General features: G+C 36.3%; 1 protein-coding gene across 5 annotated transcripts in view; it reads left to right on the top strand.

Annotated features, from left to right (window-relative positions):
- Positions 1-15,416, top strand: part of LOC134537721 (bridge-like lipid transfer protein family member 1) — a 143,280-nt gene that overhangs the window by 31,540 nt on the left and 96,324 nt on the right. For all 5 annotated transcript variants that reach the window (XM_063378466.1, XM_063378468.1, XM_063378469.1 and 2 more), the window contains exons 24-29: positions 367-561; positions 3,177-3,330; positions 3,975-4,126; positions 8,025-8,274; positions 9,181-9,455; positions 14,637-14,829. In XM_063378466.1, the coding sequence (XP_063234536.1) occupies positions 367-561; positions 3,177-3,330; positions 3,975-4,126; positions 8,025-8,274; positions 9,181-9,455; positions 14,637-14,829 (1,219 nt within the window). The remainder of the gene's footprint in view (positions 1-366; positions 562-3,176; positions 3,331-3,974; positions 4,127-8,024; positions 8,275-9,180; positions 9,456-14,636; positions 14,830-15,416) is intronic.

The following is a 15,416-nucleotide window of genomic DNA, read 5'->3' as shown; positions in this document are numbered from 1 at the left end:
CTGTGGTTTTTAATTGTATGTCATAGAGAAACTACATGAATGGACAAAAAAAGTTGAATACACAAACACACACAAAAACAAGTCTTTTTACTCATTCAGCACATTCTACAAATTCTACACATTCAGCTGATTTGGAATGGTTTTTTCTGTGTGTTTGTGTATTCATCTTTCTTGTCTATTATTTTAGTTTCTCTATGACATTCAATAAAAAAACAGCAATGGCATATCTCCATAAATATGTTTTAAATTGATAAAAAGAACATCGCCTGAAGAAGAAGGGTGCTTTGACAAATAAAGCTACATGTATTGGCAAAAGTTTATTTCGTTACTCACATGTGTTTGTGGTTTTTTTTTATTTTAAAAAAGCTATCTGAGAATGCACGACAAGGCCTCCAAGCGTCTCTGGTTCCTGTGGGTGGGAGAGGATAGCACAGTCAAGCAGGTGAACACGTGTGGCTGCATCGGAGGCTGCGTCTTCTTCGGCAACAATCACAATGGCCTCAAGTTTTTCAAGCCCAGCCAGCAAGATGTCAAAGATGGCGTCAATATGGCGGCTTTCAGGTTTGGAATTCAAATTATTTATGAGTTCATATTACCTGTATATCTACACACATACACTTACACAGTAAATTCCCAAATACACACTCTAATCATTGAGCGAAGCTGTGGATAATCCACTCAATTACTGTACATGGGATGCATAGTAGAGGTGTGCGAAGCTTCGGAAAATCACAGTCTAATCGAAGACTTATTTTCTTCAACCTTGATAAAATTCAAAAAGTTATAAAAATCAGCAGCTCTTTTTTAAGAGTAGAATTCAGTATTCCTTAATTTATCATGGTTATTTGGGGCCATTAATTATTTTCGCTGTATCTAACTGCATTTTTACTGGGTAGAGAACCACCCAAGTCATTGAAAGTAGATTATAACTGTCAACACACTTATAGGGCTGGATACCTGTCTATAAAACAGCACACAGTGGGGGTGTGAAAGTCGATAGATTTCAGGCCTCCTTCAATCCAGATGTTTGGAATTAAAAAATGTTTGATATTTATTTTGGTGCCATTTTTAGTCAGTCATAAGTCATGATATATTTAATTTCCTCTTATGTTCATTCAACAGGTTAGAGAGTAGAAACACTGCATGCTGACTTAATCGTAATCAGGGTCCACCCAGTAATTAGTTTTGTTCCAAATATGATAAAGAGGAGGAAACGTGTAGATATTTGGTGGAAAGCATTTGGCAACCAACATAACCATTTTGACTAAACAACCCTGACATGCTACGGACCCTTTTACAGCAAGATAGTACACAGCGATGGACTGGATGCATGCCCATCTTCATTTCCTCTATTAGGCTCTTGTGACTCTTTTTTTTTAAATTGTAATAAATATAAAACTACTCATGAATACAGAATATTTTACAAATTGAATAAAAAATTACACTGAAACTTTTGTTTTGCCAAACTCTACAGGTGCAAAAACAAAGCAAGATGATATGTTTGTTTGTATGTATGTGTCAATTGTTATGTGCTTCAATTTCACTGATTCTACCTGAAATCGGAACCGTCAATTCCCTAGCTGTAGTAGGAGCAATTGTACCATATAATAAATTGTATCATATTTAGAATGGTAGTTCGTAAGAACTGTTGATATTTTGGATGTGAAATAGATTCACATTAAACCAGTGATTATAGCTACAATTGCCGTATTTTCCAGCCAGTAAGATCACTGTTTTTATTGAACTCGCCTTTCATTAATCTACAAAAGACATGGTAAATTACTTGAAGGTTAGCTCACAACTGCAATTATCTATATTTATCACTAACATTGTTCTGTACTTGCAGGAAAACAATGTAACCTCACTTCAATACAGTAACTTTAGTTCATAAATAAAATATTTACGTATTTTTTCTCTCCACTTGTTAACATAATTTTTCTTTCACTTTCAACTTTTACGAGCAATCATGATGCCATGTTGAAGTAAATCATTTAAAGCAGTCTGGCCACCCAAGTTATACACAAATATTTGAGTTTTTTTTTGTCTTTTGTACATATACTAAAGGTAATTTATCATTATATTTTGAATCCTTTTACATAAATATTTTCTGCTTAAAAGACTTTAGTTCAAAATGGTATTTATGCATGCTTATAGTCATTAAATGAAATACCTAGGATTTATATTTTGTGCATAATATGCGTAAATAATTTTTTGTTTAATATGCACTGTTTTCACGTTAGTGTTGATGTTGCATTTGCTGTGACCATGATAGGTTGCATTATTATTAAATCTATTGTGAATTTGAATCAAAGTAAACAGGAAATATCTCATGATCAGTTAGTGTTGTTTCTGAAAGATATATTTGTTGTTTCTTTTCTTCAAATTAATTGGACAAATTAAATCCTATATATAGTGACACTCATCACTCACTCACTGACTCTGTAATGCCAAAGAGATGAGTATACCTTGGAGAAAAGCATATAATGAAGCACAAATATTAGCCTACTCCATAGAGATGTATAAAATATAAAATGGAAATGTAGCAAAATAGTAACATGTGAAATACAGCTACGTAAGTGGAACGACCCTTAATTATTAAATTACCTAAAGTAGCACCTTACGAATAACAATTCTTATAATTACTAAAAAGGCTTATATCTCAGAAAGTTTAGCTCCAAACCAAAATGGTGAAAATGATTTTCCGTTTTGGAAATCCAAGTTTGCGTCACTGGGAATCTTATGAATTTTTTGCTAATGCTCTTTCGAAAATCTTTGAAGTTGATAATTTTATTAAAAATCCGTTGGTATTTTTGTCTTTTATGTATACAATATATTTTTCTATGTCCAAAAGTTTTTTTTGGCAGATTTGCTTTTTTGTAAATACACCTTTTTGATTTGTTATTATGTATTCTTCTATAGTCACTTAATTTCTTGCTGCTAAAATTATCGGTAAATATCACATGCAAATTATACATTTACATAATTTTTTATGAAATATTTTTTGCTATTTGATATATGTATAGAATCAGAATAATTTTCATTTGTACAATATTAAAATAAATTAAATTTTTAATAAAAATTTATTGTATATCAAGTAAAAGTGTTTGTTATATTCATCATTTTGCCTTACAACCTCCTAGTAGTATAAATTCTGTGGTGTGAATTGCTTTGTGCAGGATTAATGAGCCGGGAAAAGACCCAGGCTTTGGCCAGAGTATCTTGCACAAAGGTCAACTGGTCTTCCACACACCGCCGTACGACTCGCATGACATACTTTTACAGGAGCCATTGTCTGGCTGGGACAAGACAGCACATGGTGGTAATGTTAAGGTAAGGGTAATTTAAAAACTAAAATGGATTGTGCTTTGCTTTTCATTTTTGAAACCATTATGTGGTAGTGTATTGGCCTCTTTACATATTTTAAACCTCTGGAAATATTGAAATGTAAAGTTTTTAAATTCAATGTAGGATATTTCTAGTTTTCTTCTTTTCATAAAATTATTTGTTTTGCTAGTGACTTCCATTTGTTGTAATATTTATAATATTTTTGTTTTTTGGTTTGTTGAGTAAACTAGAGTAGTAAAAGTTTGTGCATTTTACTGGTCCAAACAGTTTTTGGCTAAAATTAAAAAGAAAATACGATTTTAAACCTAAGATAATGATGATGTAAAGCATAAAAAAATCTAAAGTATTAGATATCATACAGTTAAAGATAACCTTAACAATGCTTATACTGTTTTTGTATTATTTTCAGAGTTTCGTTGCTGTTTACATTTTATTTTCATAACTTAAGCATGGATTTTTAAAATACATTGAAAAGATTTAATTAAAGTACCTATTTAGGAGTAGCTAGGCATAAATGGCTTTGTAAGTTGAATAGATAAAACGGTGAAATGTGGGAGTATATGTAGTACTTGTTTCTGGTGGATGGAATCGCGAAGTATCAGTGTAGTGCCAGACGACTGGTTTCACAGGTAGTGACTCCGGTTGAAGCTCTCGGCCCAGAGGCGACAGTGATGGACAGCCACAGACAGATGAGCAGCACTGCGTCTCCGAGTTCTGTGAGCAGTCGCGGATCTCGCCGGCACCTGGGACGCAGGTTCTCATACACTTCAGCCGGAAACAGGCAAGTGCATGTCTAGTTTTTTAATGTATTGCCAACTTTAAGAGTGCAAACACGTACATTTTTATTTGAGACTGTATTTTATTTCATTACTTTGTTCTTGAATCAAAATTTATTTGCCTCCACAAAATCAAAACTTATAATTCAATTAATTCATTTTTGTTTAAAAGTTAATACTGTCTATAATTTGATTATGTGTATAATATAATAATAATTTGCTTATCCAAAATTGTACAAAAAAATTTGAAGTTAAAGTTTACAGAACTCATTAGATAATACATACTATCAGTTAGGACCCACTAAAAAACAAATTACCAAATTTATATAGAAACATGCTAGACTACGCAAGATGACATATTGTTGTCTGTTATACTGCCCACTAGCTATTTGCGAGTCAAGGTATTACAATAAAATGGAATGCTACATTAAATATCTGGACTACACAGGGTTTAGTTTGAAGAACGTGGGTGTCTCAAGCCTGTTAAGTACAGTAGAACCCCGATTTAACGAAGTGTTATGGTTACCGAAAATGTTTACTCTAAATCGATGTTTCGTTAAATCCGATTTACCGATTTTCAATGACCCCCACACTCATAATCGCGTCCCTACGTTTCCATATCGTAGACAGGGTCGACGCCGATATCTTGTGCTGCCGTGCTATCTCAGACTTTGTCAACTTTCTATCTTAAACGTTTTTGATCTCGCTCGTACGGCCCCCGGTTCGTACGTACAGATTTTCAGAAACCGTAAAAAATTAGGCAAAAAAAATTATGAAAAGTGTAAGAAATACGTTAAAGTTTATTAAAATACAGTCGCAACCTGCACCGTTTATAACAAATACAAGCTACATACACATTGCGTCACAGTAAAAAAATTAAAAAAAAAGGCCGCAAATTGATAGAAATTTCCCATCCATAGCGCGCCGTACGCGGAGAAAGGTAATTAATTGTACTCGGTCAGCTGTTGTTACGGCGCGGCGTAGCCGCCGGCGGGCTCTCTCTGTTCGCTGAGCTGCGCATGCACAGTATAACTCACTCTATGCTCCGCCCAGACTCGTGACCTTCCATCACCAGCCAGCCAATAGACGCGAGCTTAGCGGGAAAAAAAAAATAAAAGCTCCACCGCCCGTATCCAAGTTTTGTCCAATTCTAATACCAGTAACATAAACGAATCGTCAAAAAAAGTAACAAAGCCGATATCCAAAAACAGTAAATAAATTCATGTACAGTAGAATCCCGTCGATGCACGAAAAGCCGTCTCAGCTGTCATGTTATCTTACCCGTCCGCACGCACGAAAAGCTGCTGTGGCAGCTTCTGCGAGAGCGTAAGAAACTCGTCCGGCCAGGCTGGCGGTAGCGGTGGCTTGACGTCATACGTGATGTGACGCTTACCTCCCATCCCCTGCTAATTCTTCAAGGCTCATCCCTCCCAGAGCCACAAACCATGTAAAAACACCCCCTCCCCTTTTACCAACTAACATTTCAACACATTCCCTCCCTTATTTCAACCTTCTGCGTGAGAAACTGTCAGCATCCTCCTCCTCTCCCACAATGCGTGCGACAAAAGCCAGGTTGTATAGTCCATTCTCGGTAAAATAAATATTTTTATGGGCTTATACGACTGTCCTTCGCTGTTAATAAATACTTTATAAGTTTAAGTTATTATGATACAATTTGTTTATTAGTCACACAGCAGTTTCTGCTGAAAAATCACTAATACCTCGAATTTTATTGAATAGAAAAATTTAGCAGGGCCGTAAATATATTAAATTTAATGCATAGTTACTTTTCCATCTGCATTCCAACGTGTTTTTTTTCTCTTTTTTTTTGTTGTTTTTTTTTTTACGCTGCGAAGGGACGTGGAAAAGATAATTGCTTGAGCTGTCAAAATAAACATCTCTTACGGCAAGGCGGGGAGCGCATCCTGTCGGTCTGTCGCTGTGATTATCTACTCCAAAAACGTGTCACAGCATTTCAGGATAGTATTGTTCTTATATCTTTCGTTTATAGCCGAATGTTTTCTACCTGATCCACACAAGTTCCTTCGACACGTTTTGAACGAAAATAACCAGCCGGCTAGCATAGCCGAACTCGCGTGACACGAATTCATTTAGCGCGAGTATTTGATGTATTTGGATATATTTGGGGGGGGGGGGGGGGGGGGGGGGTAAAAATTGGCCCGAAATCTCTATTGCGACCATTCCGTTTATAAGTCCGTTTTTCCGGAAACCGTGAGTGGTCGCATCAGTGGGATTCTACTGTATCAATAAAAAAGCTAAGCAGGTCGTCAACAGGCAGTGTAGTCAATTCCAATCGCAATCTGTAGTCAAAATCCAAGAAGAAAAGCAAAAAATCTAAGTCCGAACAGCACTTATAAAAAATGTATTCCAAAAACTAAACACCGCGCACAAAGCTCTTACTGAGAATAATGATAATGGGGTATTGGTGTGACCTGGAGGATGGGAAAGGGAATATTTGGAAACGTGTGATTATTGGCTAGCACTGTTACTATGCGGGCGTGATTGGAAGATAACGTGGTGAGTAAAGCAGGGATAAGGGAGGGGGAGGGGGATGCGGACAAAGAAACCCTTCATGACGTCATGTGTCGCGGACAGTCTATCTATCCAGGCGCGCGCAAAGGCACGCACCTACGCAATTCAGTTACAGCGCCCGGAGTTTTTAAGCAATTTGAACAATTTTTTTTATTTTTTCATGTTTGGACAGATGATGCAAAGGCACATATTAATATATAGTACCTCCATTCTATTACTGACACCACAGAGTGTATTTTTTAATAAGTTTTCGTTACAATTTACTTTAATTTTTTGGAAATATATATTATTATTTTAATAAATTGGTGTTTTTTGATGGTTCCTGAAAACCTTTACGTTAAATCGCTGTTTTCGTTAAATCCGTGTTCGCAAATTCGGGGTTCTACTGTAATTCTATGCCATTTCACCCAGGTGTATTTTTTTCTATTTTAAACAGCTGGGCTGATTGCTATTAACAGTGATACTCGCTTCCATAAGCATAGTAAAAATCTAGATGTATAAAGAAGAGTTTCCATTGTTTGTTTCTTATAAAAATCTACAGTGGTACTCAGATCTTGATGAAATTTTTCTCACTAGACCTTGTATGTGAAATTTCAGAAAACCATACCCCTAAAGCAGAATTTTTTTTACTTTGTGATGAAATATTGCTATTGCATTGTTAATGCTTTCATTATCTCCTGTCAGTGCTTCATTATTGTAAATGCTTCATTATTTATTAAAGAAACAGTTAGAAAAAGTAGTCTTACCTAAACTTAATACATGAAAAACATTGAATACTGGAGGGTGATAAATCTTATACCAATACTCTTCATTATGCTCTTCATTATGCTCCTACAGTATGATTTGATTAGTTGAGACTACGACCTCAAATTTTGTTTATTGCTACGTACTTAAATTCCATTATAAGTTATGTGATGTAGTAACTTAATTTATGAAAGTTGAGAATAACAAAGATTTCATTTTTTCTGTGTACTTAAGAAAACTTGCTCTCTCATTTAAAATGTTCATTTATTGTGTGTAAAAAGAATGCAGCATAGAATTCTGTCTTACATCTTTTTAAGTGTCATATAACAGAAAATCATTTTTTGAGCCACAAATGTAACCATCCTAAAATAGTATTTTACAGTCCCTTAAAAAATGTACATTTTGTGTGGTATATTATTGTGTACAAGTTCTAAATTGATCTGAATTAGATTTATAAATTATATAAATTTTGTGGTTTAATGTTGAAATAGTTTGGTTAATACAAACTTCATTATTCCAAAGTGACAACATTATGGTCCCTTCAGATTTGTATTATTGAGGTTTTATCTTATGCATATAACTATAGTTATTATTAATGCATTCTAGGGTGTCCAGTGGCAACGTGTGGGATGTTCCGTACGCACCTCTTGTAGACAACAGTCCCACGAACTTGCTGCCTCCGAAACTAGACAGTGACTCAAAGCTGAATTCAGAGTGTGGCAAGTCGATCCTGAACGTGCCTGAATCGGAACCGTTGTCAAAGAGCAGTATATCTGACTCAAAACTTGCAGTGGACTACTTCACAAGTGCAGTGAAACAACAGCCTCCCGCTTCAACTGAAGGCAACATGGAACCGGTAAATCTTACCCCACTTTGCTTTGCTGTTCAGTTTTATTTGTAATATGTTTATCTACTATCGTAGTATTGATTATGATGCATCATTGCATTGTGTATTTTTATGTTAATGTTATTCATACTTGTGTATTTTTGCTTAATTATTCATGGTAAAATTTTGGAGGTTGCATGAAACAGATATTACATTTGCAAAAAGAATAATTACTGATTTACATGTGTGGGTTTTCACGTCTTAAGTTTCACCATTTCTGATCCAGTTCTTTTTCACAACAGTTGCTGTTGTGTAGAATCTAGCATAATTTAAAATTTCTAATTTCTAATAAATGTGATATGAATTTTGACGGTCAAACTAATTATATTTAGTATTATTTTACTTTCAAGTTTACATTATTGTACCTTATTAAATTTTATGTCTTGCTGCTTACCATGTTTTTATTTTATAGCAACATTATTTTACTTATTATATTTGTGCTTGTGCTGTCTGTTGTATGTCTTGTTCTTTGTTTATTGTTTCTTTGTTGTTATATGTATTTGTGTGTATTTTGTGTATGTCGTGTCCAGGGGCGCAACAACTAAATTTCCAAAGGGGGGGCAATAAACCTTTTTATAAAGAATCATCGATCCCCCTAATTGAAGCGGGGGGTCCGGGGGTCCTCCCCCAGGAAAATTTAAATTTGAAGGTGGAAAATGGTGCTATTTAAGCAGTTTTATTATCAAAAAATTGATTACACAGCACTTTCTTTGCCCCCGTTTGCCCCCACTTCAAAGTTTCAGAGGGGGGGCAAAATACCCTTGCCCCCCCCTGTTGTTGCGCCCCTGGTCGTGCCCACTGCTAAAGTCCCTGGACTGTTGGTGGGCATGGAACAAAATTTAAATAAATAAAATAACCAAGCCGTGTGACACACAGCAGGTCGCAGCTCCCCCGAGCGCCAGCGGCGAGGTGACAGCGTCCGACTCGCATCACTCCTTGGCCGTAGCTCCGAGCAGAGAAGATGCCATCAGCAAGGAGGTCCAGCGGACAGTGTCCATGAGCAGCGAGAACCACTCCGAGGCGTTCTACTCGGCCGACGAGGAGGTCAGTCCCGGGGGCACGACGGCCAGCCGGACCTCGTCGCTCCGCCACTCCGGCGCTGCCGGCGGCATGGCGGCCTCGCCCTTCGTGCGTGAGGGCTATGCACCGGGGTAAGTCTGCTGCCGTGTACACTGCGTACGCGTCATCGTGTTATTTTTGAATTAAAACTTAGAAATATCATTTTGAGTATACAGTAGAATCCCGCTAATCCGAACTAATTGGGACTGAACCCTGTTCGGATTGGCGAAAATTCGGATTAGGCGGAATTTTGTCATATAATGCCATATATTGTCTTTTTGAGGCGTGTCTGATCTATCAAATATGTAAGTAACGTCAGACGAAAATTGCAGTAAACTCTCGATTATCCGTGTTAATTGGGTCCTTCCGATGCCCGGATAATTGAATGCCCATAAAAATCCCGGATAATTCGTTTCACCACTTAAAAATGGTGTATTTACTGGCAAAAGAGTGTCTCTTCAGTAGAATTCTATGAGTACAAAGCAAAGGCTTTGTATACAGTGTCCCAGCTTATTGGACCGTAAACAATACTGGCATTGTGTTGCCGCCATCCTTCTCCTGTCCCCTTTATTGCTACGGGAGGGAGAGCGGCGACAGTCCCAACTCAGTATCTCCCTCCACCCTTTTAACGACCTAAACAAAACATACAAAGCATTGTCAACATCTGCGTGGGTAGATGTTTTCATGCTTTTACGTTTAGAAGGCCCTGCCACACTGTCTGATCTACTAGCAAACTGCAAAAGTTTTTCTTCACTTTTACTAATGTCTCGCACGGTTTGGATTCCAATTTGATATTCCTGTACTAATTTCGCGGCAGTTTCTCCTTTTTTTAACCTGTCCACAACGTCTAACTTCTCTGCTATTGTCAGCACTTTACGTTTCCTTTTACCAGACATTGTAGCATTGCAGAACCCTGCCCTCCTAAATAAATAATTTTCTTTTAAACTTCTTTTCTGTATAGGTAAATATAAATGAGTCAATGTTTTTAGAGTGGTGTGTATGTTATGAGACAGTATACTCAAACGTTATGGCTATTAATATATGTTATTTTCACTTGCTATGTGTTTTAAGAAGGTATTTTGTATTTTAACAGACGTTTTTAATCATTACTATTTTTTATGAAATTATTCACAAATGAGCCGTTGTACTAGATTTTTACCTGTTTAGGCCTACTTTTTCAGGTTATTTCGAAATAATTTTAATTTGGTAAAGTAATTTGTATTATAATTGCTGTTTATAATGTTCATTAACGTGTTGGATGATTCTAGAACACGGTACTGTGTCTGGGCTGGTGTGATGGTTAGAAGGAGAGGCATGAGAGGCCTGTAAGTGGGAGTGAGAAAGGAACAGTGCTTCCCCGCCAACCGAGATAAAGACGGTAATTCCCCTCCTGTATGGGAACTGTGTGATAACTGCTCTCTCACGGTGTGGGAGAGAGAACGAGAATGGGAGTCCCCGATTTCGAGGTGAAATTGAAGAGAGACTGATCAGGGGAAGCCCAGAGTTCTGTGTGTAAAAGATTTTTTCATGTGTTGTAACTTGTTCTGTAATTGGCTGATATCTGTAAGAGTGAATGAAGCGTGCGTGTGATTGGTCGGTGAGGTCTTGTGACGTCTACTCCCTGCGTGGAGGAGACGAGTTCATGAGATCACCAGTCGTCTGTCGAACGCTGGACGGGTAGGTCGCGTTCGATGGCTTCTTGCTAAATTCTAATGTAATTTACGAAGAGATAATTTCACGTTGGTGGTCGGAGCCAGGCCTATTATTAAATCAACCTAGTTTTTTATATATTTCGTTTTCGGGTATAATTAGAAATTACGGCCACCTTCGTAGGCGTTTTGGCTCGGGGCGAAATTCGTTTTCGCTGGGTGCGGCCCTGTTAGAGATCGCACCATCTTCGTGTACTTACAGTAAAACATTACTGAAGGACTTAATCGACGTTATTATTTTATTATTAAATCTCATCAAGCGAGCTACCAGCAGTTTTTCGACGGGCAGATATATGTGTGAAACGAGTGAATGAAACATTGGGTTCAATTTGTTTATGAATTCTAGTTGAAAAAATAAAACCACGAAAATAGACGCTTTAAATCTTTTTATTTTTGTAAGTAACGAACCGTTACAACATGATTACAAAAACAAATGTGCCTGGGAGAACTTATGTAAATAACTGCGTGAAAAATGCCTCTTCCAGCCGTCAGGAGTGTGAGAAGGTAAAAGAGGTAGAGGGACTTTTTTTTTTTAGCGTGGCGGGGCGCCGTGAAAAGAACTCTTGAAAAGAAAATGTAATGGGGGGGGGGGGGGGGGGGGAGTTGAGCTGGAAGCAGCAGTCAAGGCATTCCTTTTAGGTTTAAAGTGTGACAAATTGATGGGTGAAGGGGCGGGGGAATGAGGGTCTGAAGGGTCAGGTAAATAGCTTTCTGACACAGCAGTAAAAAAAAAGCGCAGCGCAGTCGCGGCGTAGCTACACCCCGTCATTTTTTTTACAACTTCATAAAAAAATCAGCACGGATAACCCGAAAATCGGATAATCCAGGCCCGGATAATCGAGAGTTTACTGTACACATTTATTATTTAGCGTACATATTTAGTGTCATATAAAATTTTAATTAATCACATAGATAGATAGATAAATTATAAGTTTCTTATGTACATATTAATAAACGTACAACATTACTTGAAAAAACTTGTTTTTCTTTACTTTTCTTAGTTCTTAAATGATTTAAATTTTTTTTTATCCTGGCCCTGTTCGGATTAGGCGGATTTTCGGATTAGCGGGGTTCGGATTAGCGGGACTCTACTGTAACTTGATTGTTTCAGAAACCCTTTGTTACTTAATGTTTATGTTGTCCCTAACATTAAAGTACTCTGTATTTTTTTGACAAACTCATTTTTTAAGTGTTTATAATTTTAGATTTCTTTTACAGACATGAAAATAATTTTGTTTCATAAACAGTATGTTGATAATGAGAAACATTTAATTTGTAAAATGTTAGTGTTTTTTGTATAATTTTTTTTACATACATTTCTATAAGCAGCCACTGTGGGAAGCACATAACACTTTTATGCTATTTTTTTTTTTTTTTAAATTTCGACTATCTGCTTAGTGAGTGCATATTTATATAAACATGTGTGGAACACACAACATTTAAACTTGTGTGGATTCATTTAATATGGGTAAAGTGGCAGCATGGTCAAATCCCACAGTGTGCCAAAAACAATAAGCTTGTGTGGCACATGAGGTTTCATTTTTGCAAATACTGAATGAATTTGAATAGTACAGGGAATGAGCAGGTGGTCTAGTATAACTAGTAGATGTGGGGCTCAGAGAGGATTTAATGGGAGATTAGGGCAGAAGGGTACTATAAAGCTGTTTATTAGTGTTTTATCTGGCACAATCAGGGCCATGGCCTTGCTAGATTAGTAGGGACTGGAAGAATTAGCATACAGGAGACTCCCGATTATCTGGGGTAATGACTGGCAAGGGGTTCACAGAGAATCTTGCCCCCATACGGATTACAGAATGTGTTAAACCGTAAAATTTTGTATGAAATACCTTTCTCTGTACGAGCATGCATCACACATGCCTGAAATTGGACTAGGATTTACAACCTACAATACTAGGTGGATGCCCAGCAGAATCACTTTTACCTTTTATGTACCTTAATGACTTTGATGACAATGAGTCGTTTAACACAAATTTTTCTATTCTTCGTACAATACCAATGGCTAGAGACCGGGAAATCTCACGAATTAATTTCATCTAGGATAAAATTCAAATGTGTATACCTGTAAGCTGCTTCCGCTGTTGGCAAACAGTTTATAGGGAATACACTTAGCCAGTTAGAAAACCTCATCTAAAGAATTACTGAATCACAGGCTATCAAGTTTATACGTCTCACCAGTCTGCAGCCAATAACTATGTGACATTTGCCCAAGGAGAACTATGGAGTCTAGACTAGAAAGTGACTTGAAAGTGCGAATGTTCCAGTTCCTACCAATGGTTAGTTTTACCGACTGGCTTTCAAGTGAGATTGTATTTTTAAAAATACTTTAGAGTCTATCTAAATTAATTCATGTTATATTTGTTACTATTGTTATCTTAACTTTTTTTTCTGTAGCATAACTATCCATAATTCTGTTTTAATATTTCGTAGAGACAATATTTTTATGGTATTATTTTTCTAAATTTTATTTATTTTTGAAGATGGTCCAATGTTTCTAATGCCATTTTATGAAAACTGTTTCATTTTAAGTGTGATTTCACTTTGCACTTTACATTATATAATATTGATTATCTTAATGTCTTCAAAACAAAATAACTATAAAAATACCAGTGTATTTTCAGTACATTTCAGAATTTATTGATCTGTGTTGTCTATATGGGAAGATAATTAGTTTTCACTATCAACTTGGTCTTCACATTTTGTTGCAAACTATGTACTAAAACAGTGGTGTTCATTGAATTTTGTGTGTTAATGCAATTTCGGTAATTTTTAAAAAGTTGTGTTTGAATTTGGTTTTATTTCATGTCTTGTCTTGCATTGTGTGTGAATATGCATTTAAGTGTTACATGGTGTTTTGACTCACATTTTGGTGATAGTTCAGTTGTAGTGAAAAAAAACAAAAACACTATAAAATCTTGTCTCTGATGATAATTTATGAAAGGGCAATGAGTTTTAAGAATGCATTAGATGTTTTATGTATAAATATGATTAAGTGCATTTTTAACGTGACGTCTAATAAATCAATGAACGCCGGCTGCACGCACAAAAAAGTGTCCCATTACGCACATTGTCCCATTGCGCTGTGTCCCGTTATGCTCATTGTACACTTGCGCCGCATCTATCTCTCTTCTACTCGATTGGAACAACCATCGATTTGACTTTTTCGAGGCACATTAAACTTGTAACACTCCCATTCGTTTCCTACTTTTCCTATCATCGTCCTGTCCTTAACAGAATAACACAGATTGGAAGAAGTTAAATAGCAAACATTAATAAAAGTTATAGTTAAAATAATCTCTTCGTTAAAGTAATAAACATATTTGAATTAATGAGTGCAAATAAAAGTAAATTTATCAATTAAATTGTAGATTTCATTTCACTCCTTCTTTGTATCCATACAAAATAGTGATAATTCAATAAAAATGATTCAATTTTATTCATAAAAGTATGCAATCATTTCATCAATGTTTTGTTATGACGTTGTAACGTTAAACTATCGTTCGTAAACCGACTTTACAGACAACCAATTTTTTTTTATCCATACAGGAAGAAATTCTCGAGTGAGCTGAGTATCGTGCCAAGCAGCTCGGTGCATATGGTACCTCTGAGCCACACTTTGTCCACGGGAGCGGCTAATGTAGAGCTCAGGTCACGCCTCTCCAGTCACCGCAGCGACCACGAGATACACACCCAGGAATATCGCAAAAATGAGCTGATACGGGCATCGAATGTGGACTTGGTGAGGGATGCATCATCCATCTTTTGTGAACTTCCATTGAGTTATAGTTATTGCATGTTCAAATAATGGAAGATATTTCAGTAAATATGTAGGGCATTGCTGTGTATTTTGCCAATGTTAACAGCTTAAAATAATGTGGAGAAATTTTAACAAAAATAATACAGTTAAATTTCTTTGATCGGGCATGTTTAAGAACACAGCCAATGTCGAATTATTGAATGTCAATATAGTTTTATTGATAATTGGGAGGACCAAAGGAAAAATTTAATATACAGATCAATGGTATTTAAAACAAGGTGTAATAAATAGCTCTATTGAAAGGGAAAAACACATCATTACTGTATAAAAAATTTCAGGAAACATGGCTGCATTCGTGAATCAGAGCTCTTCTTCAAAAAATCATTATGTAAATGTACCAGTGAAATATAAAATGGGAAATGTAAATAGGAAACACTGTACTGAAATGAAAATTAACAGCAACTATCAAACTTTAAGCGAACTAAAAATGCTGGCATTGCAGTACTGAGACCTGGCGGCCGAGATTAACAGCTATAATCCACCCGGAAAAAATTCTTAACGCAAGCGGC

The sequence above is a fragment of the Bacillus rossius genome, chromosome 12 (genome assembly GCF_032445375.1).
Source record: "Bacillus rossius redtenbacheri isolate Brsri chromosome 12, Brsri_v3, whole genome shotgun sequence".
NCBI lineage: Eukaryota > Metazoa > Arthropoda > Insecta > Phasmatodea > Bacillidae > Bacillus > Bacillus rossius.
The sequence above is the reverse complement of the archived record's forward strand: the minus strand, read 5'-3'. Positions and strand labels throughout refer to the sequence as shown.